Source organism: Vidua chalybeata, chromosome 2, assembly GCF_026979565.1.
Source record: "Vidua chalybeata isolate OUT-0048 chromosome 2, bVidCha1 merged haplotype, whole genome shotgun sequence".
NCBI lineage: Eukaryota > Metazoa > Chordata > Aves > Passeriformes > Viduidae > Vidua > Vidua chalybeata.
Genome location: NC_071531.1, coordinates 62423248 through 62448197, shown reverse-complemented (window position 1 = coordinate 62448197; position 24950 = coordinate 62423248). Strand labels below are relative to the sequence as shown.

Sequence of the window (24950 nt, the reverse complement as noted above, 5' to 3'; positions counted from 1 at the left end):
TACCCTCTTTGGTGTTAAAAGCCCCCTATGTAAGAATCAGAGTTGTGCCTCACAGCTGCAGGCTAGCTCAAACTTAGGTTTTGTCTGCAAATATTTCATATGTTTAGTCAACTACCATGAGCTCAGAATTCAGAACTGAGAATTCTGAAGTTTGTTTTGGGCCCTCTTGGATAACATTTCCCTCAGTTTCATCATTTAGCCAAATTTATGTCAGTCTCACCAAGAGTACTGGGAGGTACAAAGGATCCAAATGCCATCCTGTTAAACATCAAAAATAGATTAAGGTACTTGAGAATTGTATAAATGGAAAAAGATGTATATGAATATTAGTTTGCCGGAAGTCCTTAATGTCAGAAAGAAGTATTTACCAGTCCTGCTTTCAGATATGGCTAAATTGTGTTGCAGATTTTTTTCCACAGTCATTTAGTGTGATGAGCAGTAGGCCTGAATAATTTTGGATTCACTCTCTAACAATCAGAAATATTTGCCTTCATAAAAAAAGTATACTGTTGCAAAATTCGGTAGGTTTTGAATTTAAAGTACCTTTTGCCTATCACTAAGAATGCTCATTAATCTCTTTTTAGTTTATTTTACTTAGAAAACATCATAACAGCATGTTTTAAGCTGATATAATAGTCTGAAATAAAAGCTCTGGAAGAAGAAGTCTGAGTCTGTGTTCTGGACTCTTTCTGTGTAGGAAATGAGCACACTGCAGACCAGTGAAGTGAAGCATCATCAGTTGTTTGCTGCTCAGATGGGAGGCAGACCTGCACAGGAAGAGGATTGCTCAGGGTGCTGCATGGCACATGTGCTTTGTTGGTATTAGCACCTCAGAACCACTGAGTTTCCTGAGTTTTTGCATGACAGCAAACTAGATGAGGCATGACACAGAACTAAACCACTTTCCTTTGCTCATGCTCAGTTACTGTCAGGGGGATAAGCATTTAGCCACATCACTACCTCCTTGTGCCAGCCCTGGCCTTTGGCTGCTGTGTTGGCTGTGGCAGGATTTGTGCCAAATTCAGCCTCTTACTCCCTCTGGAGTCACTTGAATTGGTACCCTGAATGTAGCAGGGTCCCTTTTTGCACACAGCTTTGCCTGGCCTGGCACAGATGTGCTCTATCCATGGTGCAAATAATCTTCAAGTGATCCTTACAAGAATTACGAGGAAGATGGTTATATGGGGAAGTATTAACACCTTTTGGTAGTATAAGTTATACTTCCTGTCCATGGATAGTATGAATAATAAGTGATCTCACTCTGCAGTGCAATTCAAGGTGTTTACTGGCCTAATCGGGTACTAAAAAATTATACCAACCACACATCTGTCTTTAGGACTGCCTATTTTGGCCAAGTGTTGTTTTGAATATATATTCCACTTGAAGGCTTTGGAAGATGGTTGAAAGGATGCTGATTCAATCTTGTATATTTCACATTAATTCATTCACGTTTTTACCAACTTTTCTGTATTTCTGTGTTCAGTGAATTAATTCAGCTTTTCAAAGACTGAGTTTACTGTTGTTCCTGGGAAATTCTGTGACAACTTCAGCTTCATTTATACATACAGATATTAGGCTTTAGACTTAAGTCAGTGTTCAGTTAAATAATATTGGACCATTATTCACAAAGATGTCTATGAGAGGAGGTTGAAGAAAGCAAACAGTGCTTGAACAACATGTTGTTACTGATGAGTGGAATTATAGTGCAAAAGCAACAGACTGTTAAAAAGTAGAAAATAAAACTAAACAGCCAGTGTCCAGCTCGGGTTTTAAATCTGTGTATGTGTTACATTAGGGATGTTAAATCATGTATTTTGTAAGGATGATCTAGTAGGTCCATTGAAAGTCTTGGTAGTAAAATCAATAAGTCTGTCAGCTCTTAGTTTATGTTGCTACTTAAAATGTTATAGGATTGACTATCCTTCACAATGTATTTGTACTTGTAAATATTCAGATCAGTTTTATGCAAATTGTTTCAGAGTAGCATTCTCTAGAGGGCTTTTTCTTGTAACCTCTATCCTTCTGCATAAGTAATTAGAGATAATAATTATGGGCAAAATTATTAAATCTTCAGCTTGTCAACACACCTCTTTATTTTTGACAACTCACATTTTTCTTTATGTAGACTGGGTTTCCTTTGTTACTTCTTACTCCTGCCAGCACTCCTTAGGTTTTTGTTTCATGGTTATATTTATTACCTCATATACCAGTGGGCTAGTGAGGAAAGAAATTAAAATGGTTTAGGAGTACCTTGAGACATTTATATGTGTGGATAAATGCCCCTTGAACAGAACTGGAAGTAATGAAATTTTCAGAACTTGGACTGTAAAGCCAAAAGCCCAGCTGATGAGAGCTGTTCATGGTTGCTGCTGTATGGACCACTTGTTTAGCAAAAAGCAAACATAATCCTTGGATAGAGCTTTGCTGAAGAGATGTTGGTGGCACAGTTGCATGCCAGTTCACAAATGAAAGAGCAGTGAGCAGACAGACTCATCAGTTTGTGGAGTGTTATAGATTGGCAAAAACCCTGGTCTTCTTCCTTTCTGTTTATATTCCACTTTCTGCTGTGTATTAAGTTAATTCTTTGTTTTTGTATCAATTGGGCAGTAAATACCTGCTATAAAAGCAATGACAGCTGATAAGCAGTTTCACAAGATGAAATTAAATTTTGAATTCTTCAAGCATTGCCTTCTGCCATTTTAATATCTTTTTTAAAATATGAGAACAAAAGGAACCAGGCTGCTGGTGAAAGTTGGTGTATCAATGTAAAATGATTTCTAAGCAAAGGAAAAGATGGAGGAAAATTCAATGTGACATTGGAACCAGCTTTTTGTTTTCCAAATCATCCTTACCCAAAGTCTGCCATTTCTTCCTTTTGGTATCCACTGTGAATAGCACAGACTTTTACCATATTCCTTGTATCTGTTACGAAGGGGCTGATGAAGAGCCATTCATGGAAGGTTGCTGCTTTCCTACGCGTAATAAACCCAGCTCCTCCAGGACTCAAAGAAATGTAATAGTTGCCTCCAGTTAGTTAGTTAAATTTTTTTTTTTTTTCTTAATACATGATAAATTGAGTTATTGGCTGAAGCTTGCCATGTTTAGGGCAGGTTTTTAGGTTTTGTTTATGGAGCAGCTTACAGATGAGGAATACTACAGCACATCGAAGTTTAGTTGTATATGTTCCTTCCATGAGTCAGTGGCACAAGTAGGAGACAGAGCTTATGATTATTCTTAGTCCCAGGGACATTTCATTCCAAGAATAGGCTCATATACTTTGGTCCCTGAACAATACCCTGTCCTTATATAGCTTTTAAAAAGAATCATTGCACAGAAGCAGAGTTGATCTGATTGCCAAATATGATGGTAGGCATTTTTTACCTCTGCAAGCATGTTGACAGGAACCTTTGGTTTCCTTTGCTTCCTCTAAAGTGTTAAGGAATACTCCATTGTTCAGATTATCTGACTGCATTCTACACCTGTAGATTTCTAAAAAAGAAATGTTGGGGTTTATTTTTTAGTTTGTTTTTGTTTTTCGTGTGGAAGTGTTATTGTTTGGGGGGGGGGGTTTGTTGTGAATTTTTTCTTTGTTGTGGGCTTTTTTACTAAATCTTTTTCCTATGTTTCCTGTTTCTGAGAAGGAAGTTCTATTAGAGGAAGGGGGATGAATGAGTCAGGGTTATACTGGATTATCAAGAGTGAACCACTACCAGCATGTATAATTTTTAGTCTTGTTCCTATGTCTTCTGGAGATCTTAAAAAATTCACATATTTCTTCTGATCTTTTTCCTCTTCTGCATTTTGTCCTGGACTTAGTGCATTCTTATTTGAGTCACTTATCAGTAGCTAATGGCAGAAGTATCATCTGTCAAGGGGTTTTATGAGCAGCTCTGATTGTCCTCATGGTGGCAAAATAAAAATGGGAAATAATTTGTAAAGAACTTTTTTCACACAATGGAAATCTGGATCACAAAACATAAATTCTGAACTCTGGGAGAGTGGAGTGACAGAGCTCAGAACATGGATTTTCGTTTCCCTGTTTTGTACCTGAATCACAAGAGTCAATTCTGTTCCTTTGGATTAGTAACATGTATTTTATAGAATCCTTGTGTTTTACCACAGTTGAGCATATGGATCAGAAATCTGTTTTGAATAGAACTAATTAAGTGAAATGAACTCTGTACATATGCTTTGGATTTTGAGGCTTTGGCGGGGGGGGGTGTGGATTTTTAGAAGTCATAATAAACAATTCACCTTATGAAATTCATATTTCAAACTTTCTTTCATCTTAGCTCCTATGCAGTTATGATTTGCAGTTTTGCCAGCTAAGAGAGCTGTCTTTGTATGATTACTCTGTAAAATGATTATAGAGAAATTATCTGTTATTTAGGAGTAGTTTGGTGTACTTTTGTGAGAATTCTATCTGGAAAATATTCTTAGATGCCAAACAGATTTTATTCTAACTCTAGAGACTGTTCTTCCGTGCCAGGTGATTAAGTTATGTATTATGAGTTAGAAAGTTGGTGTATTGCTTATTACAGCAGGTAATTGTTTAACAAAGTGTATCAATGTGGATGCAGAAAGATTAAACACTTACTAGATGCAGTGAAGAAGGAAATCCAGCAATAACCTAATTTTCAGAATGACATAAATAACTGCAGAGATATGTATTCATACTCCTTTTCCAGACTGGAGGGTTTTTTTCAGAAATATTTGTAGTTGTAAAATGAATTTTTTTTCATGGGCATAGTAATATATAAGCATGAAAGCAGAAATTATATATACATGTAGGTAGATATAAACATTTTCAAGTTTTTGCAGGAGTAACAAGTATGTATTGTTAAAATTACTTTGTCTTGGTTATTGTCTGTGACATCCAATAATTCTGAAGGACCAGAGCACAGTTGGATGCTTTGCTTTGTGTATCCAGCACAGGCTGGATCTGCAGTATGTTTTTGTTCAGAGCTCTCCAAGTTTGGAGCTCTTTGAGCATTTTGTTCTGTTCATCCATGTCCTGCAGTAAATGCAGGACTCAGGTGTTCCTTCCACCTCATAATTAAAGCCAGTGGCAGAAAGGAAGTGACACTGCCTAATTCCCTGTCCAGTCCTGTTTGCTGGACCATACTGCCTTCCAGCAAGTAAAATTACCTTCATACAGTGATTACGAAGTTGACACAGCCAAAACTTATCTGTGCTATGTTATGCTGATCATGCTTCACTTGATTTTTCAGTAGATGCAGGAGGGTAGGACTGCTTTCAGATCTCCGCTCAGGTCAGCAGCTGCTGCTGTTGCTGTTTTGGTTTGGCTGGGGTGTTGTAGTATATCCATTATCAAGCCCTGTTTTCACATTGCATATGACTGGTATTTAAAAAGTCCTTCAGTCATCAAATCTTTGCAGTATTCTCTAGCCTGACCTCACTCCTGACAGTTGAAGAGAAAATTGATTCAGAATATAGTAATTTGCTGAGAAGTGAAGACACACAAAATTCTTGTCTTCAGGCTTTTTCTCTATTTAGAAATCTTACTGATGAGGTATAACTTCAAAAGACAGATTAATTCTGAAATGAAAAAAAAAAAATGCATCATTCTCATTAACCAAAAGATTAATCTACTGATTCAATAGATCTTTACAAGTTTATACGAAGTAAAATTCAGTTTTTAGTCTTTGCATCTTAGGTGTTCTGGAGTTGATTCAGACCACATTGGTTCTTCAGTAGATCTGTCACGGGCTAAGATGTTTGGCAACAAACCATAGACTATGACTGACAAAATGATGCTTCAGAAATCAAGTACTACAAAGGATTTGACCTGTGTGGCGTTAGTTTGACTCAGTGAAAGGAAGGTAGCAAAAATCTAAGCTTGAATCATAGGAAAAAGCTAGCAGGTGCTGAGTATATTGCAAGTAATATGGATGAGACCTATACTGTGTTACATGAAATGCTGTTGATATAACATCATTTAGCGTTAACATATTGTTAGATTTTACCACAGTAGCTATTATATACTGGTGAATGATCATCTTGGTTCAGTTTTGTATAAAGCAGCATTGTTGATTTTAATTTCAGAAGGTTAAGGTTTTTCTCATCAGCATGAAATCCCTTCTCTGCAGAAATAAAATGTCTGTGCTCTGTTCCACAGCTAAGGAAAGAAGATGGTGTTATTTTGAGCTGTAGCTCCAATGTGATCCCTTAGGATATCTCCCCTGCTGGTATCCAGTGAGTCAAAGGGTCTCTGGAGCATATCTCTATCTGCTCAGCTCTTCTGCTCCACCGGGCCACCTGTGCAATTGTCCTTTTGCTACTGCATTAGTCTTTGCTGTGACCTGGAGAAGAGAGCCTTGGTTACTGCAGGAGATGCAGACTGCTTTCTTTACAGTCTCATGGTGGCAATGAGACCTAAAATAGGTGCTGAGGTCAAACAGTTCTTTGGCTTCCATTAGAATTATTCACTAAATTGCCAGACCTTGATGGGTTTAGTTGTTTTTTTCAATTGAATAGGACCTAAATACTTTGTCTCAAACTTATGAATGGAAAGTAAGATGGAAAATTTTTGACACTGCTCCATCCTTCATATGGGGGAAGGAAGGGAACCAACCTAAGTTGAAAAATGTAGCTACAAAGACAACCAGGTCTGATAAAGTGGAGTACATGCTTCCTGAGGTGTCCTGGGAAAGCCCTCCCCAACACAGGAAAAGCACATTGCTGAAATGGATAGACATCATCAGGCAAGTGAAATTCCCCGAGAGGGAGAGTCATTGGCCCACCCCAGTGCCATCATCTCTGCACCCTAACTGTTGAAAACCATTTCTGAAATCAGTGAGCTTTGTATCTTTGCCTCAAGAAGATACTGAGATCTGGTATCACATTAGTATATCTGAGCAAAAATGGTGCAATATGTGCTTTGCGGTTCTAAAGAAAAAATATGTAAGTGAAAAATTGAGGCATGATTTATCATGGCTTTTTGATACCAAAGAAGGACTTGAGATAATGATCTCATAGTGTAAGAATCAAAATTAAAGAGAAAAAAACAGATATCCTGCATATAAATTACCAGGAGTTTATCATCTCTTGCTGTCTGTACATGCTGTGATATATGTTCAAGCACAGACAAGCTTCTAGTTGGTTTCGAGTTTCACCTTTGCCATCACATAAGAAGCTGTCTCAGATGTTAAAATACTTTTTTTCTTGTTTATACAAATGCAAACAAAAAATAATTTTACTTTTTTCCTTTCCTTACGATTTTGTATACTGGAACAAAAATGTCCTGATGCACTTAGTGACTGGTGCTGTTCTAAGAGAGAAGGAAGAGGCTTTGTGATTTAGATGGAGCCATTTGGGTGTGTCTCTCTCCTGTGCCTTTATTGCCCACATCCTAGCAGCTGCTGGTTCTGGCCATGTCCTGTGCAGCTGTGCCCAGCAGGCAGTGCCTCTGCAGGGACAGACACACGCTGCCCTCTGGGCAAGGAAGTGCCCCAGGTGGCACCTCTGGGTGACTTCATCCCTTAACTCACTGCAGGGCTCAAGCCTCATAGATCCACTAGGTGAATTTGTACCCGAAAAGAGCCCCAGCAGCGCAGCACGTTAATGTGGGACACTGATTGTGCCAGGCAAGGCCGAGCTCTGCTCAGACTTAAACCGAGTCGTGTTCCCATCTGTTCCAAGTACGGAAAGCTTGTCGTTTAATCTTAGGTCTAGGGCAGACTGAGGAAGCCACATGAAAAAAGCTGTTGCTTGCTCCTCTGCATCAGGCTTGAGTTCTGAGGAGTAAAATAATAAAGAACACATGGGTGTAATTAAAATACTAAGGAAATAGGAAGGGGGATAGCAAGGAACTATTGAGCATCCTAATTATAGACATCTGATTTTACTGAAGGAATTAGAGGACTTAGCCCTATAGCCATTCTTAATCTTGAGTGAAGTGAGAGTGTATTCATCTGAGGTTGCTTTGTTTATTTTAAATTACCCATGTTTTCACAACAACTTTATCATCATTTTCTTGGTAGTAAAATCGATAGTAAATCTGCAACACAGCTTCCCCATAAATCTCTATTATAAAGTTCACAAATGTAGTTGAAATAATTACCACCTCAGTGCTAAATTGAGTGTTCTTTTTGGAAGACCCCAGGAAATATGTTCAACTAAAATAAATGTCTATCTTAATACTTCCTTCCATGTGTCAAGGAACTTAAGAATAAGTTTGAATTTATTTAAAATACTGTCTTTAAACAGACTATAAATTACATGATTGACAAGCATTTTACTGTCATTTTCATTAAATTGCTTGAGTAATTTTTAAGTAATACTTAAGATGGTTAAAGCTGAACTGGCTTGACATTCATGGGACACTTCTAACACTTTAAAATACTCCAGTGGAATTCACAAGAATACAAATCCTTCATCAGAAACAGCTCAGTCTCCTCTATTTTGTATATTAGCTTGAGAAATGGCCCTTTTTTTTCCTTCAAGGAGCATCAAGGAATCTCCAGGCATAAGCTCTTACAAAGTTTCCTTCTTCTTTCTTTTCTCCTTTCCTCACCATTTCCTACAGATTTTTTCTATACAAAAGGATTATTTGCATTTAAGGATTATTTGTTCTTTGCACTATACTAGATGGGATTTCTGTGCCAAAAGCTAAGTAATTTTTAATTAACTGATACAAGCCTGGAAAATGTATGGAAATGAGACAATAGCAAAGAAGCTTGATTTTTTTGTTTTTGTTTTGTTTTCAACAAATTAGGTGGTTTATAATATTCTAGTGAAAGCAAGTTTTAACTAGAGGGCATTTGAAAGGAGAACAAGAAGTGGATACACTAAGAGAAGGCTGAAAAAAAATAAAAATAATAAAACAATCATAGGAAAAAGGAGTAAATCTAGTTCTGTGCCATATTTATATTTTTAGAAGCCTGGAATGAAACAGGTTTGTTATGACATACAAAACTATAATTTTAGGTTTTTGAGTGTGGGGTAGTTTTTTGGTTTTCTTTGTTCACTGGGGTTTTTTTTAATGTATAAGCTGTCTAATTAGTAGTATAAATTCTTGCTTCTGCAATGAGTAAATGAAATAGAAACACACAAGCGTAATGCACAAGAAATGTATCTGAATATGCAGTTGAAACTCAGATTTTTCTGTTGCCAAAAAGTGGTTTTATATTCATGGAGACTTATGATAAATACATCCTCAAAAGTCCATGGAAATACAAACCACTGATTTGTATTTTTGTGTTTTCAATTGAAAACTCAGTGGATTTTTTTGTGTCACATAGTGATTGTTATACAAATACATGGGATATGTGAAATACTGAAAGATTGATTAAATTCATTAAATTTGAAGGGTTTGATGTGATTTTTTCCCCTTATTCTATCTGCAGGAGAAACCTTACAAAGCTGTCTCTCATCTTCAGCCACATGTTAGCAGAAATCAAGGCTATTTTTCCAAATGGACAATTCCAGGGTGATAACTTTCGCATCACCAAAGCTGATGCTGCAGATTTCTGGAGAAAATTCTTTGAAGATAAGTAAGTAACTTTTGTAAAATTCTCAATTCTTTCTAAACATAAGCATTAAAAAAATGAACTTTTCACAAATCCAAATAAGGGTTGGTGGATGTTTTGACAATAATTTCTCATCAAGGTCTTTAAATTGGCTGAAATTGCTGAGTTCATTGTTAGTGGTTTTTTTTTCTAATGCTGTAATTTGCTCAAAGGTCGTTTTGTCAATGGTACTTGAGTTCAGTCTTACTGCAAGAAGATTATTTGTTCCATTATAGGGTGAAGTTAGTATATTGCTCTCACAAACTATATGGCAAATAATGTCCTTTCATATTAAAAATTTATATATTCTACAAACGAAAACTCTAAAGTTTGAATTAGAAACTTGATATTAATTTCATGGCCAGTATGTTTCCTTATCTCACCTTTCTAACTACAACAGTATTTGATAGAATGAAGTGTGTGAAATGTAGATAGGTGATTTAATCCATACAGGAAATGCAGTAGTGAAAATGTAAAAGTAGGCATATGTGGGATTTTTGCTTTGTTTCTGGAAAAAAAATCCATTTTGAATACACATATAAGCTAGTAGAAGATGTGCAGCTTGTTCACTTTCTCATGTGGAAGGTTTATTAAGTGTAACAGTGACATAAGAGGAATGCCAGAGGTAATAGGTTGGTGTATTTTTCATTATAACAGAGCAGTCATGATCATCAGCTCTGGTATCTTGCACAATGTAGGCAGAATAATTTCTGCAACAATCAGTTGTATCTTCTGAGCATAAACAGCTCTTTAAAATAAGTCATTTTTTTATTTAGAATACCAGCGTAGTTGGTTGGCACTTTTGCAAATCAATTCTGTTCAGTGTGAATTTGCAAGTTTCACTTCTATGTTTGTTTTTTTTTTTTTTTGTTAGTCTAAACACACTCACTGTCAACTTTCCTCTTTCTGGGTTCATGGTAGTATTTTCTGGCGATTTCTTTCCCATGTAAGTAATGTCAGAGTGTGATGAAGTTGCTATATCAGTCCTCTGTTTTGTTAGAGAAAAGGAATTTAACTGTGTTCCGCGTTACCCATTTTAATGTGAATTTTCACATTAAAATTGTGAATAATTGTCAAAATAACTTCAAAAGTTCAGCTAAAGTTTTCTGAAGGATTAACTTAAGTGACATGTAGGGTTCTCTATCAGACAAGGCTGTTCAAAAACATGTCAGTCAAGAAAAGAAGAACAGGATCTTTGATAAAATGACTAATGATCATGTTTGTTCAGTATTGCTATTTTTTTCTTCCTCTCTTTTCCCCCTTTGCTTAGGAACTCTCAGAATTTAAATTTCCATGTGGTACTTCTCTTTTCCTTTTGGGCTCTGACCTTGAATGGCCTTTAGCAAATGTCTTGATTGCAAATTGCACTTCTGTCACTAGGATTTAGAGCTCTCCTCCTCTGCAAGCTGCTGTTTCTTTCTATCATTTCATCTGAGCCAGTTTCCTCTGCTCCCATGTTCTCTGTGCTGTCTCTTCGGGATTCTCCACTGACTTCTACTGTCCGTGGGAGTTTCAAGAGATTCCCTTCTAGTTTCTTTCCTGCCAATTTCCATTGGGAGATAACACAATAGATAGGTGTTTGAGGTGTCAGACAGTGGGATACTGTAACATACTAGTAAGTTTTTATCAGAACAAGGTTGATAAGGAGAATCTTTCAACTGCATCGCTTCATCTGAACAACTCAGCTCTGCCCATGTCTTTTTCTTGCACGCACTTAATTTCTTCTCACTCATCTCCTGGACCTATTTATTTCTAAAACCTTTTATGGCCCCAGAGCTCTTGCCATGCTTTTTCTAGGCTTTGTTTTTTTCCTGCTTATTTAAATTTCTGTATAGAATGCAACTTTAAATATGAACCTTCAGTACAAACCCTTTGACCTTCTCTGCTCTCCCCCGTGTACTTTGATAGGGGGTTTTTGGTATTTGGGGTTTTTTTTGTTTGGTTGTTTTTTTTAGAGAGGGTGACTGGATGTATGGATTTTGTTGTCTTTTTGCCTAAAACATCAATTCATCCAAAATGTCGAAGAATCAAGGCAGTTTGGTGACATGCAGTTAAACATATGTATCTTTGGTTTTGTAGTGTAGCCTGAATTTTTTTTTTTTTTTGAGTTATTTCTGGTCAGCTGTGCTTTACTTTCAGACCAAGTAAATAAGCACTGTTACTGGTGTTCCCAGCTTTTCTCCAATAAAGTAAAGCTGGTTTTGATGCCTGTCTTCTAAGCAAGGAGCAGTAGATCTGTGCTTGGCAGCCTTGCCATTACCTCAGGTTTAGTTAACTGTGCTTAAGTAACTATAAAACATGTAACAGCATATATGTCAAACAAATAGACAAGAAAAAAAGTTTATTTGGCATTATGCTTAATCTCTTTGTTAAACAAAATGCCTGAAGCTGTTAAAACATTAATATTTTCTAATCCTTTTAGAAGTATATGGCAGATATACCTGTAAGCCACATCCTTTACAATGGATCTGTTGTGACAAATTAGTTTGCAAATATGCTGGTATCACTTCCCTAAAAGCAAAGCCTGCATAAAGGTTTTGCAAATGACTCATAATATCTTTCTCTAACCTGGCCACCTAAAGGTAGGCCCTTAGGACTTTCTGAAACCCCCAACTCTACTTAGGCAGTGCAGGAAGGAACTTGATTGTGTGTTCCTGGCTGTAGCTCTGTTTACAGGGCAAGCCTGGACCCCTCACTTGTTTCTGAACAGTAGCCCTACTTTGTGTTACTAACGTTGCTCAAGATTAGAGCATAAATAAAAAAATTGTGCTGGATCTTGGCTTCTGATGGTAAACTGTAGTACAAAAAATATTTCTATTGCAGTTTGATCTGATTGGAAGGAGGGAATGTGAAGTATTAGATTAATTCATGATTTTTTCAACATAGTATTGTCATAAAAACCTTCCTGTTTCTAAGCATAATGAATTGGATGCTTTTTTTATCGAATCAACTTTTTGCACTAATTTCTTTCTGAAATAATACATTTTTTAATTTTTAATTTGAAATGGTTTAAATAGCAAGAAGGTCACCAATAGTAATTTATATTTTTAAGTTGATTGGCTTTCAGTTTTTGTAAATTTGACCTACACTTCCTTTTACAGAAAGCAGCATGTTACAGTTTTCTGAAGACTGAAATCCAGTAATACAGTTTTCATGAGTCCAGTTTGTACTTAAAAAAAAAAAAGAACATTTTTTTTTTTTACTGCTCTTTTCCAGTGAATGGGGAACTTTTAATTTTGTTGGTTACATTTTTCTGTCTGAACACTTGCTGCAAAATTGTGCAGCTGCAACTAAGTTTATTTATCCTGTTACTAATAAGTGTCATAGTCTGCAGTCTTTCTTTTTGTGTTTAGAGCTAGTCAGGTGTAAATTCATGTGGCTTCAAACTCATGAGCAAAATAAATGGCTTGGCTCTTTGGATCATACATCTAGCTGCTCTTTGGATTTCTGTTGAAAACACTGTGTGTGGAACTGAGTGTACAGTGTGTACACTGAGTGTAGAACTCAGCAAACAATTTGAATGGCTCCCTCAGAGCAAAGTGCTGAGATAACCACATATTCTTGGCCTTCAAATACCTTCTCAGCTTTCACATTTCTGGTATACCCCTAAAAAACTTCTAGACAATGCCAGTAGTTGGAGAAGCTTATCTGGGAGAGAATGCTTTGTGAGAGCAGCGGATATATCAATAATGGAAATCATCAGCCCTCACACAGGAAGTAAGTGTCAAAGGAGCACACAGTCAGAGCCTTTACAATTGTGAAATTTTTCCAGTATTGCACGTTTCAGAGGAGAACGGGAGACCTTGGAAGTCATAGGATGCTTGGAAGGGCTCTGAAGACACAGTGTGGGGTTTAGTAGTGTATAGGGAAGATTGATACAAAAAGGTGGGAGATAATGAGATTTTGATTGTCAGGACGGAAGGAGAAGGAATAGCTGTATGAAGAAGGAAAAAGTGGAGGTATTGATTTCTCTGCAAGGACAAAGTAAAGCATGTATCCAAATTAGGGGGTAGGTGAAGGAGTCAGCAGTGTTCAATAGATGGCCTGGGATTATTTTGGTGTATGGATTTTGTCAAGGAAGTTGACAGAGAAAAGATATCGGGGAGATTGGGAATAGACTATTTGGATTTGCTTTCTGAAAACAAAATTCAGGAATGAGTGAGAATATTCCAAAGGCTGAATGCCTGGAATAGGTTGTCTCTGGCATTTTCACAGGCTATGTGGAAAAAGAGAGCTTCTTGAAAAATAAAAAGGACCTGACTGAAAGAGAACTAAGAAATAAATTGGCACAAGCTTTATCTATAGCAAGAAAAAACTTGATAATGTAAAAGGCAGGAAAGTGGTGAAGTTGAGAAGATGTGATTTTTTTTTAATTTGTAGTGATTGCTGGAGTACAGTGATTGGAGCAAGTGGTTTCAGTGGAGTGAATCTTCACCCCTGGTTCACCATTATAGTTGTGCTGAAGCAATTGCTGGTTACATGTATGGCTAAGCAGTAATGTTCAGTGCAACTGTGAAATTGTAAGGCATGTAATCAGCAGTTACATTTGTTTACAGACATTTTAGTAACCCCCCCAGTGGGTTGTAAGTATGCATATAAAACACAATCTGATAGCATCTTCATTACCAACATTTTATTACTGTATAGTGCTTGATGAGAATTTCCCTTGATTTCTCACTCATTTTGATAACGCTTTATATCTTTTACTGTTTTGGGGTTTTTTTGGGGGGTGGTGGTTTTTTTTTTTGTTGTTGTTTTTTTTTTTTTTTTTTTTTTTTGTTTTTTTTGTTTTTGTTTTTGTTTGGTTTTGTTTTTGTTTGTTTTTTGGGTTTTTTTATTCTGAGTAGAAATGTGCAAAACGCCACAGGGAGCAATCCTGAACTGAGAATGAGAGTAAGCAAGATGACCTACCAGATCTTTCAGCTTCTGAATTTGAAAACTACAGAAGTCATGCAGGGCTTGGTAACTATTGAAGTTTGTTACACAAATTTGTGATTTGTGGCTGTCTTCACATTGCAGAATGAATCAGAAGCAAAATGTCGATATTCTTAGATTTTCATTTTTTCCATAGTTTTGCCATTTATTTATCTTTTAAGCCTTTTATTCTTTATTGTGGAACTTTAAAAACGTTATAGCATTTTTGTTATTTTTTTCAGGTAAATTGATTTCCCACCTTTTAGTTGCTGAGGAAATAGAAATTCTTTCACTGTTGGGATCAAAGACATTACTGTTTTAATGCTCATGTACTTTTTTCTAGATGAGGCCTGAAATGTATTTATTTTTTATTGGAATTTATGAAAAAAAAGTGGCTATTGATTTCTCTATAGCAGTTAAATAGTGCATTTCAAATTGATATTCTAAACTTTGAGTAGCTGTAGTTCTGCTGTGGTCAGTGCTTTTTGGCTCAGGATAGAGCAGACACAGCCTCAGTGGTTTGGGTTCACAGAAGAAGCAGTAAAACAGGCAGACCACAATGTACAACTTATCTGACAGTTAAATGTTTTCAAGTTCAAGAGACCTCAGATAAGCTAAGTTTTAACACCTTGTTAATCCCCTTAATTTATTACTTGATTTTCTGTTCTTGCTGCTGATACTGCCCAAGAGCCCCATTACTGCCTAAACAGTGTAAAAATACAGACTGAAGAGTTGGTCCTGGCCCAAAGAGCTTCAAATCTGAGTATGAACTAAAGTGTAAAGGGAAGCCAAAGACAGACATGAAAGCAGAAGAGGCAGTGATCCAAATGCCATCACCTTCATCACTGTCAAGACTGTTTTTCTGGCAACAGGAACTTTTAAAGAAGAGGAGAAGAACAGAAACGGGGCTTTTGGAGTGTGATTCTTTCCTCAGCTGATCAGTAGCAGAGGCTTATTGATAAACTTGTTTAAACTTGAGATAGAGACAGAAGGTACTGTTCTTTGGGTGCTTGGGAGACAGGAATCTCTTTAGACCTCTTTCTTACAAATGCAAGATTAAAAAGGTTTGAATAAGACAACAGGTAATGTTATAGAGAAGAGCAAGTCGGTAGAAAGTTGCAAGACAGGATTAGAAAATGGAAAAGAGCAGTCTTCACAGCTGTTATGGGTAACTAAGAATAAGGTAAAATGGCATGTATAAAAGATAGAAGAAAGTCCTGATACTTGGCACACAAGATGGTGAGACGGGAGAACACATTCTCCATGGATAGGCAGGAGAGGCAATGTTTTAAGTATAAAAGGATGTGCAAAAGCATGAGCATGCTTTGGGTTTGTAGTTAGAGATCATAATTAAAAATACAGAGAAGTATATCCCTTTGGGGACACTTGGGGAAATAGAGAGTTCCTGTATCTCTTAAGGAGCTTGCTGTCTCTCTAGCAATGTTCAGTTACAAAGCTTTGGAAGTGGCTTTTTTTTGGTGGTATATTTTCTCCATTTCATAAGGCTAGTTTTCTCTCTTTTACCTTCTCTGTTCTCATTATATTCATCTGTATTTGTTGGGAGTGATGTCACTATTTAGCAATTGTACTGGCATGATGTGGCAGAATTCTTTTTTTCCCTTAGGACTGAACTTCTCAAGCCTTCTGTGTGTCAATTATTTGCTTTGCAGTTCAGAAGCAGTGGAAACATGTGGCCTCTCACTCAAAACTGAAGCAGCAGTCTTAAGAAAATGCTCTTTTCATTGGTGATAAGTCAAAATCCACATAAATCAAAATCACTGCAGACTTACAAAGAATGTTTGTATCTGGGTCAGTGTTCTCTTGAATATTTTTGAGATTGCTCTGCAAACAGTAATGGCCTTTTCATGGTGTGTTTTTTGGCAACATTTGTTGCTTGCAGACAAAAATGTTCACTGTAAGTGTAAGTTACACAGTTACATGTTTACCTCTCTAGACATTCTTGTGGTCTGCTCTGGTTCAAATAGAAGCAGTGTCACTTGACATTCCTGGATAGCTGCATCTCTGCAGTTTTACACAAGTGCCATACTCTTTGTGCTCAGGAAATATAGGATTCATATATTCCAGGTTTATTTTCATGTCTTTTGCTTTTTAATAATGTAGCAACATTTGGGGAGTTTAAGAAAATCCCATGGACACATGATCAGGGCAGGAGGGAAGAGGGGACCTAAATTCCTCTGCTAAATTGCTTGAAAATCACATGCTAGACACTAATCCTTTTCCTTTAAGCATATGGAAGTTGTGTGGGTGGTGTTTAAAGCACTGTATTTGAGATTATAGTCATAATTTGCTTTGTGCCAACAATAGTAAATAGATAACATCCTATATAACAGTATTTTTAAAATCTTACGTTTCAGTTAGAACACTTTAGAATTCATCGTTTTTCAAATACACTTACTAGATTTACTATTGCAGAAGAAAGGGAGAGAAGTAGTGTCATTTATAGAGGCCTGTGGAGAAATGGCTTATTTTAGTGTTTTTGAAAGGAGAAATGGCTTAGTTTAGGGTTTTTGACAGGACTCTTTAAGAGAACAATCCCAGGGTAAATACCAAGATCCAGATAGTTTTGTTGGTTTGAGAGATGCACAGAAAGCCTCTTAAGGAAATATTTTTCAGGATCATTTGTTTTATTTTGTTTTCTTTCCTTGAATTGGCATGGGCTTGCTTCTATGCTAATGATGAGGAAAAGTGGTACAAGGACATGTTGTGTATAAATCATTTCCTAAAAGATTGGCAGGTAGAGATTAGGATTTCCTTGTAAAAGGTCTTTCTGTTCTTTTACTGCTGTACATCATGTACACTGTGGCTTTCTTCATATTTTTGTTTCCTTCTAATATTATCTCTCTGAAGATATTTGAGCTGATAGAGAGTTGCAATAAATTAACATGGACCACAGTAATAGTATGTACGTGTAATTTAGTCAGATTTTTTTTCCCCCCAAACTGTATTATAAAAAGAGAAATTGTTACCAAAGCTCCAGGTATATCTGTTTGTAATGTGTGCTTATGCAGTAGTGCTGTAAAATTTGGGCATCAAACTTTTGAGGGAAGTACAGTCACTGTTTACTACCATCCTCTCCTGTGAGAGACTCCCCAGAACATTGTCTCAGCTGGAGTCAGTCATGGGCACTTCTTCTACAAGCTTATGTAACTACAATTAAATACCTGAAATACTGAGACCTGCACTTTGTCAGCCTAATTCTGTAGACACCTAATGTTACCAGGATGTCAAATCACATCTTTCTGATGAGCTGAGGCAGAGCTGACTGACTCATCTCCTAGACAAGTGTCCACAGGTTCAGCCTAATAGCATGAGGCATGTTGCAGAATATCCGCCAGCCTCTAGTGCAAGGTATCATTAGGACATGATGCAACAAATACAACAAAGATCCCTGAAAATATTTATAGGAGATGCCTTCTGTGGTTCAAGGAGCTGAATGTGGCAGGCAGTGGCTTCATTGCAAACAGGATTTTCTTTTTTTACTTTCTATAAGGACAGGTGTCTTATATATGTAAACATATGTATATATTTAAATAACAATCTAAACATGCTATTAACTAGGACAATCCCAATCTCCACCTTGGTCCTATTCTCTTTCCCCTTCCACTGCCTCTACCACCAACCAAAACCCAAATTAAAATAACTCTTTAGACTCGATTCATGAATGGGTGCCTTCAAAGGCTGTATATCCACTAAAACACAAGAAAGCAAGAGATGTGAACTGATAATTCAAACAGAAACTCAACTTGCCAGCCATCTCTGAAAGCTTCTTTCATGCCTGTGACCCCTCCCAGATCTCTGCCAGAGGATGTGTTTCTCAGGGGAAACACATTGCAGAAACCTTCACCTTGTGAAGACTCAGTAACACCTGCATTTAGTGGGTGTGAGCTGTCTGCAAGGTCTCAAAGAGCTCAGCATATATGTGGGTAAACTGGAGAGAGACACTGGGGGAGAAATAATCCCTGGCTGGTGCTGTTTCAAAATATTTAGGAATGAAAACTCTATAAAATAGCTGCTGAGAAATAGGAGTTAACAGTTTCAACAACCAGTTCACACCTTTATTTAAAGAAAGCAGAAGATAAAAGACCTATCCCACAAAGCTGCAGAGAAAACAAACTTCCTGAATTTAGTGTATTTTAAATTTGGGCCACCATTATTCCAAATACTTGTTCTTGGAGAAATCCCCAAAAATAACTTTAGATGTTATTTCATTAGATAATCACTCATTTTCCAGCATCTGGTTTCTGTCTCAGCCAAAGTACTATCCAACAGAGCCCTAAAAACATACTGTCCTGAAGGCTTTTGTTTTCTGTGTTGCTGGTGGAGTGTGCAGGGTGTTAGTGAATAGATAGCCAAAGATCCTACTTATTAATTGCATCTAGGAAGCTGTCTTGTGCAAGGCATGAAAAACCAGTTGTTAACATGTAGTGTGGCTGTGATCATATCTGATAAATGCTCTATTGTTTTTTTTATTTTAGAGTGACCTTAAAAAAACTCAAAGCAATAAAATTAAAACCTCCCCTGAAAAAAAAAAAAAAAAAAAAAAAACAACAAAAAAAACCCCAACAAATAACAACCAAACAAAAAGCTCACAAAATCCACAGTCAAACCTGAAACTTTTCTAACCCCATTTCGGCATGGTCCCAGTGCTGTAACCATTCAGGGTGGTTTATAAAGAGAATCAGAAAACATTTTGTAGCCATGGTTACAGTTAGCTAAATAAGCAGTAGGTACTTGAACTAAGACAACTTTAACACCACAAAAGCACTGACTTTTCTACTTTTCTATTTTTTTTTGTCTGAATTTAATGCAATGTTTTATTCTTTCTTTACCCTAATTTGATGTGCATTCTTTCATAAATGGCATCTGATGTGGTATCTCTCTTCAGCTCTTTGTGGTTTCCTGTTTTTCACATACAGATGAAAGTATCTGCTGAGATCTATTAAACTTCCCATTTTGTCATCTATGACTTTCTCAATACAAGCCTGCATGTAACAAGTGGATTTATTTGCACTTAGAAATGTAGTGAATATCTTATGCAATAGAAATACAGGAGTGTATCTTTAGTGTTGTACTTCACATTACTGCTTGTTTTAATTTAGGATAACTGCATAGTATTTGTTACACAGCACCAATTTAATACAGTTGGTTTCCCCCCCATCGTGCTAAGTAATTTACATTTCTGCATGAGAAAATACTTAGAAAAACTAAGGCAGTTTGAACTAATAAAACTTACAGGAAATACTACTGAGTTTGTGAGGCCTGTGTCTTTTGTTGATTTAGCAGTTATTAAAATATTACTGTGAATGTGTGAGATCTTGTCTTGAATAATTATGCATTGGTTATATTTTGGTTAATTAAAATGTTTTTAAAATATCAAATAATCTGATCTCAGTATGTGGCAGAACATTTTTAAGAGATGTTAAGGCTTGGTAAAATTTTGATTTGACCCTAATGACACAAGAAGGATTGCTGTTATTGAGAGTGATAAGATGGAGCACATTAAAGTGATCAACCTCATGCCAGTTTCCAAATATAAGTACTCAGTTGGTAAAATAACTAACCTGCATTATCTTCAACTGTGCAAATAGAAACTGAATCTGACAGAGCATGGCTTTGTGTGTTAGGAAGGATAATTCTAATTTCCTGTCTATTAAAGTTAATGTGACTGTCATGGCTTATGACAGGGCTTGGACCACTCTTGGTGGTATCTGGTTGATTGCTGTCATGTTACTTGACCACTGTTCATGGCTTTAGCTATAGCAAAAATCACATAATGGTAGATATTAAATTCATGCTTATCATTCTGGGAAGGGAGGCTGTAAAGAAAAGAGTTTTTACAAGCATAGAGATGGTCCTTTACATTATCTCTGAAAGGATGTGAGATTGTTTGCAACATCTGCTTGGTGTAAGGTATTTTGGTTTCTGCACTGTTCTTTTTGTTGTACTTCTAAGGAAGCTTGAATATTTATCATTGTGAAATAAATGACACTTCAGCAGTGTTTAAAGGAAGGTAAGCCATTCTTGTATTTGCTTAGGCTGCTTTTAGAAAAATTTATTTGTAGGGTTTTTTTTCCTCTGTATAGAAACCAAATTAATGTTACAGTTCACGCCTTTAAAAGTTCAGTTTTGATGTCTAAATGAGGTATCAAGTCTTAAATATGTTAATTTCATTGAATTTGTTCTTTATACCTGTTTAACAGAACTATAGTGCCATGGAAAGTGTTCAGGCAGTGCATTCATGAAGTTCATCAGATTAGCTCTGGTTTGGAAGCAATGGCTCTTAAATCTACTATTGACTTGACCTGCAATGACTACATTTCAATTTTTGAATTTGATATCTTCACTAGACTATTTCAGGTAAGATTTGAAACTTATAGATATTTGTGTGAATTTGAGAAGCTTAGTGCCCTGAGGCAAGGAAGCACATTTTCTTTTAAAAACTGAAAGGACTAAAACATTGTGATCTAGAAATAAATTGTGCATTTCTTTTAGTCCTTCAGAGGTGTTCAGGCAGCAACACCCACATCTGAAAAACTGAAAGCATCCAACAACACCTGTTTCATTTCTGTATGCATCTAGTGTTACTAGAGTAGCTGTTTGCTGCTTACTTCTCACTATTTTTAAATACATTCCTAGAAATGTAGACCTCTGATAATCAGAGTTTTAGTTGTGTTTTTTGTTGTGCATTTGTATCTACATATATGAGGTGTTTCTACAAACTCGTAAGTTAGATATTACTTTCTTTTAGGCTAAATGTAGGCCTAACTCTTTTCTTTATGAACGTATTTTTGCCATTAATGCTTATTTACAACAAGGAACTATATTTGGGAATAGCATGAATTGTATTACTGTTAATATTTATCTGAAATAAGCTTTTCCTGTATGTTATGTGTCTTTTTCAACCTCATGTCTCTTCTACAGAACATACGTAAGGTATTTTAATCAAAATAGAAGACCGTACTGGTTTGCATCTATATTAGATGTATTGTTTCTGAATTTATCACTTTAGATATTTCTTTTGTATATAGAAACCATTGAGATATGCAACCATTTATTTGATAATTTATTTTATTACCATGTACAGTGGTAAACTAGTACAGAGCCACAAGTTACACTGGGGAAGGTATAGACTGGACCTGTATTTTCCAATATTAGGAAAAGTGTCTTCACTGAAAGGATTATCAAGTATTTAGAGACATGATTTAGTGAGGGACTTGGCAGTGCTGGGTTAACAGCTGGACTCAATGATCTTTAAAGTCTTTTTCCAACCTATAAGATGATTCTTTAGCCTGATGGAGATATGTTCAAAATATCAACTTTACATCAAACCCTGGGTTGATGTTCTGTTTTCCACATTGTCCTGTGCTAATTATTGCTTAGATGTCCTAGTTTTGCTGTTATGGAAAAGGGTACCATTATGAAGTTAATAGTAAAATCTGGCAGGAGGGAATTAATGATTTTAGTATATAAGTTTTGATTTTGGTTATCTCTTCTCCATTCTGAGTCAAAACAGCATCACAGTTGCAAATGTTAAGGGTGTCACTAATCTCTTTTTAATTGAACCACAAATATTGGTCACTTATTTTCTTTGTGGGGCCACTGCTGGTTTGATTCATTACTGTGCCTTGTGCTAGAAGAAGGGGATCAGCAGTATTGATATATGTCAAGAGACACAACTTGTAAGGGTTAACTTTTAATTCAGCAATGAAGCAGAGAGATGTGTTTTGCCAAACAGACTAGGCGCAAAAGCTGCGTAACTGTTGAACTGAACTTGCACTGAACTTGGTCTGAGAACTTCTCCCAGGAGGTTACATTTTACTTCTTTAGTTTTTAAACAGCTTCTGTAACTATGTGTGCATACACCTACGGAAAGAAAATCCCAATTAAGTAATCAAAATACTGTTTTGCCAACTGTGGGTTATGTTACAGAAAAGTTGCATTGGTAATGGTATTTATTCATAGAAGAAAGCACGACTCAGCTTTATGGAGATCCTATGAAAGTGAAGTTGCTTCCCCTGCCTCCCCATTGTATTTATGCACAGCTTTAAGTGCTGTGTTCCCTGACCAGAGAGCAGCTTAGCACAGCAGAATATCTGAATGCTCTGCAGGAACTTCAGTCTGTTACTATTAACATGTCCTTTGGTGTGAAAATAGTGCCGTTAAAAAGAAAGGGATCAAATCTGGTCCCATTTAGCACTTCTGCTCTGGTAAGACTCTGGACACAAGGCAAGCTATGGGTTCTTGCCTTTGAACAGTTTGGGTTGGAAGAGACCCTAAAGATTATCTCATTCCAGCCCCCCTGTTGTGGGTAGGGACACACTTCCACTAGGCCAAGTTGCTCATAGCTCCATCCATCCTGAACACTTTCAAGGATGGGGCATCAACTGATGTGTTGTGGATCAGCTTCCCTGGGCAACCTGCTGCAGTGCCTTCATTACACTTAGACTGAAGAATTTCTTCCAAATATCCAGTCTAAACCTATAGGCTTTCAGTTCAAAACCATTCCCCCTTGTCCTATCACTTCAAGCCCTTGTAAAGTCCCTCTCCAGCTCTCCTGTAGACCCCTTTAGGTACTGGGATGCTCTTCCAGGTTTCCTCAGAGCCTTCTCTTCTCCAGGCTGATTAATCCCAACTCTCTCAGCCTGTCTTTTTAGGAGAGGTGCTTCATCCACCTGATCATCCTGCTGTCCCTCCTCTGGACTTTTTCCAGCAGGTCCATGTCCTTCCTGTGCTGAGGGCCCAAGAGCTGGATGCAGTTCTTTAGGTGGGGGTCTCACGAGAGTTGAGGAGATGGAAAATCCTCTCCCTTGCCTTGCTGGCCACGCTGCTTTGGGTGCAGCCCAGGAGACATTTGGCTTTCTGAGCTGGGAGTGCACCTTGCTGGGTTGTGTCCAGCCTCTCATTCAGCAGCACACCCATGTTCTGCTCATCAGGGCTGCTCTCAGTCCATTCTTCACTCAGCCTGTACTTGTGCTTGGGATTGCCCCAGCCCCATGCAGGACCTTGCATTTGGCCTTGTTGAACTTATTGTAGGAGCTGGCAGGATCCAGACTGGGATTTTTTTTTTTCTCCTTGCTTTTGGAGAAATTTAAACACTTGAGATTTCTTATGGCCTCTGTGCTGAAACCTGTCTTCTATTCCATGTGTGCAACTTGATGAAGTATTAATTTTAAAATAAACAGGTGTTTAGGTAGTGGCTCCCACAGCATACTCCTGGAGAAGCTGGCAGCCCACGGCTTGGACAGGAGCACTCTTCGCTGGGTTAGGAACTGGCTGGATGGCTGGGCCCAGAGAGAGGTGGTGAAATGTGCTGCATCCAGCTGGCGGCCAGTCACCAGTGGTGTCCCTCAGGGCTCTGTACTGGGACCAGTTCTATTTAATATTTTTATAGATGACATGGATGAGGGCATTGAGTCCTTCATTAGTAAATTTGCAGATGACACTGAGCTGGGAGCTTGTGTTGATCTGTTGGAAGGAAGTAGGGCTCTGCAGAGAGACTTAGATCGGTTGGATGGATGGGCAGAGTCCAACAGCATGAAGTTTAATAAGTCTAAGTGCCGAGTTCTACATTTTGGCCACAAAAATCCCCTACAGTGTTACAAGCTGGGGACGGTGTGGCTGGACAGTGTTCAGGCGGAAAGGGACCTGGGGGTGCTGGTCGACAGCCGGTTGGGTATGAGCCAGCAATGTGCCTTGGTGGCCAAGAAGACCAATGGCATCCTGGCCTGCATTAGGAATTGTGTGACCAGCAGGAGTAGGGAGGTCATTCTTCCCCTGTACTCGGCGCTGGTAAGACCACATCTTGAGGACTGTGTCCAGTTCTGGGCCCCTCAGTTTAGGAAGGATATTGAGATGCTTGAGCGCGTCCAGAGGAGGGCAAAGAGGCTGGTGAGGGGCTTGGAACACAAGCCCTATGAGGAACTTTTGAAGGAGCTGGGGTTGTTTAGCCTTGAGAAGAGGAGACTTAGAGGTGACCTTATTGCTCTCTACAACTTCCTGAAGGGAGGTTGTAGACAGGTGGGGGTCGGTCTCTTCCACCAGGCAGCAACCCACAGAACAAGAGGACACAGTCTCAAGCTACGTCAGGGAAGGTATAGGTTGGAAATTAGGAAGAAATTTTTCACCGAAAGAATAATAAGGTACTGGAATTGCCTTCCCAAGGAGGTGGTAGAATCACCATCTCTGGATATGTTTAAAAAAAGACTGGACATGGTACTTGGTGCTATAGTCTAGTTGAGGTATTAGGGCATAGGTTGGACTTGATGATCTTAGAGGTCTCTTCCAACCTCATTATTCTGTGATTCTGTGATTCTAGAGTTTGCCTGGGAAATGTAACACTCTCAAACAGAAGTGTTAGGATAATCTGCTCAAGCGTGTCACACTGGCATTTCATCACTGCCTGATTAGCCCTCAGAAGTTCTTTTAAAGAGAATTTGCAGGGCACAGAAGAACACAAGCCTCTTGTCTTGTGTCACTTAACTTCAC

General features: G+C 37.6%; 1 protein-coding gene across 3 annotated transcripts in view; it reads left to right on the top strand.

Annotated features, from left to right (window-relative positions):
- The window catches only part of CBLB (Cbl proto-oncogene B), a 126958-nt gene that overhangs the window by 58076 nt on the left and 43932 nt on the right, over positions 1–24950 (top strand). For all 3 annotated transcript variants that reach the window (XM_053935121.1, XM_053935123.1, XM_053935122.1), the window contains 2 exons: positions 9369–9515; positions 20666–20822. In XM_053935121.1, the coding sequence (XP_053791096.1) occupies positions 9369–9515; positions 20666–20822 (304 nt within the window). The remainder of the gene's footprint in view (positions 1–9368; positions 9516–20665; positions 20823–24950) is intronic.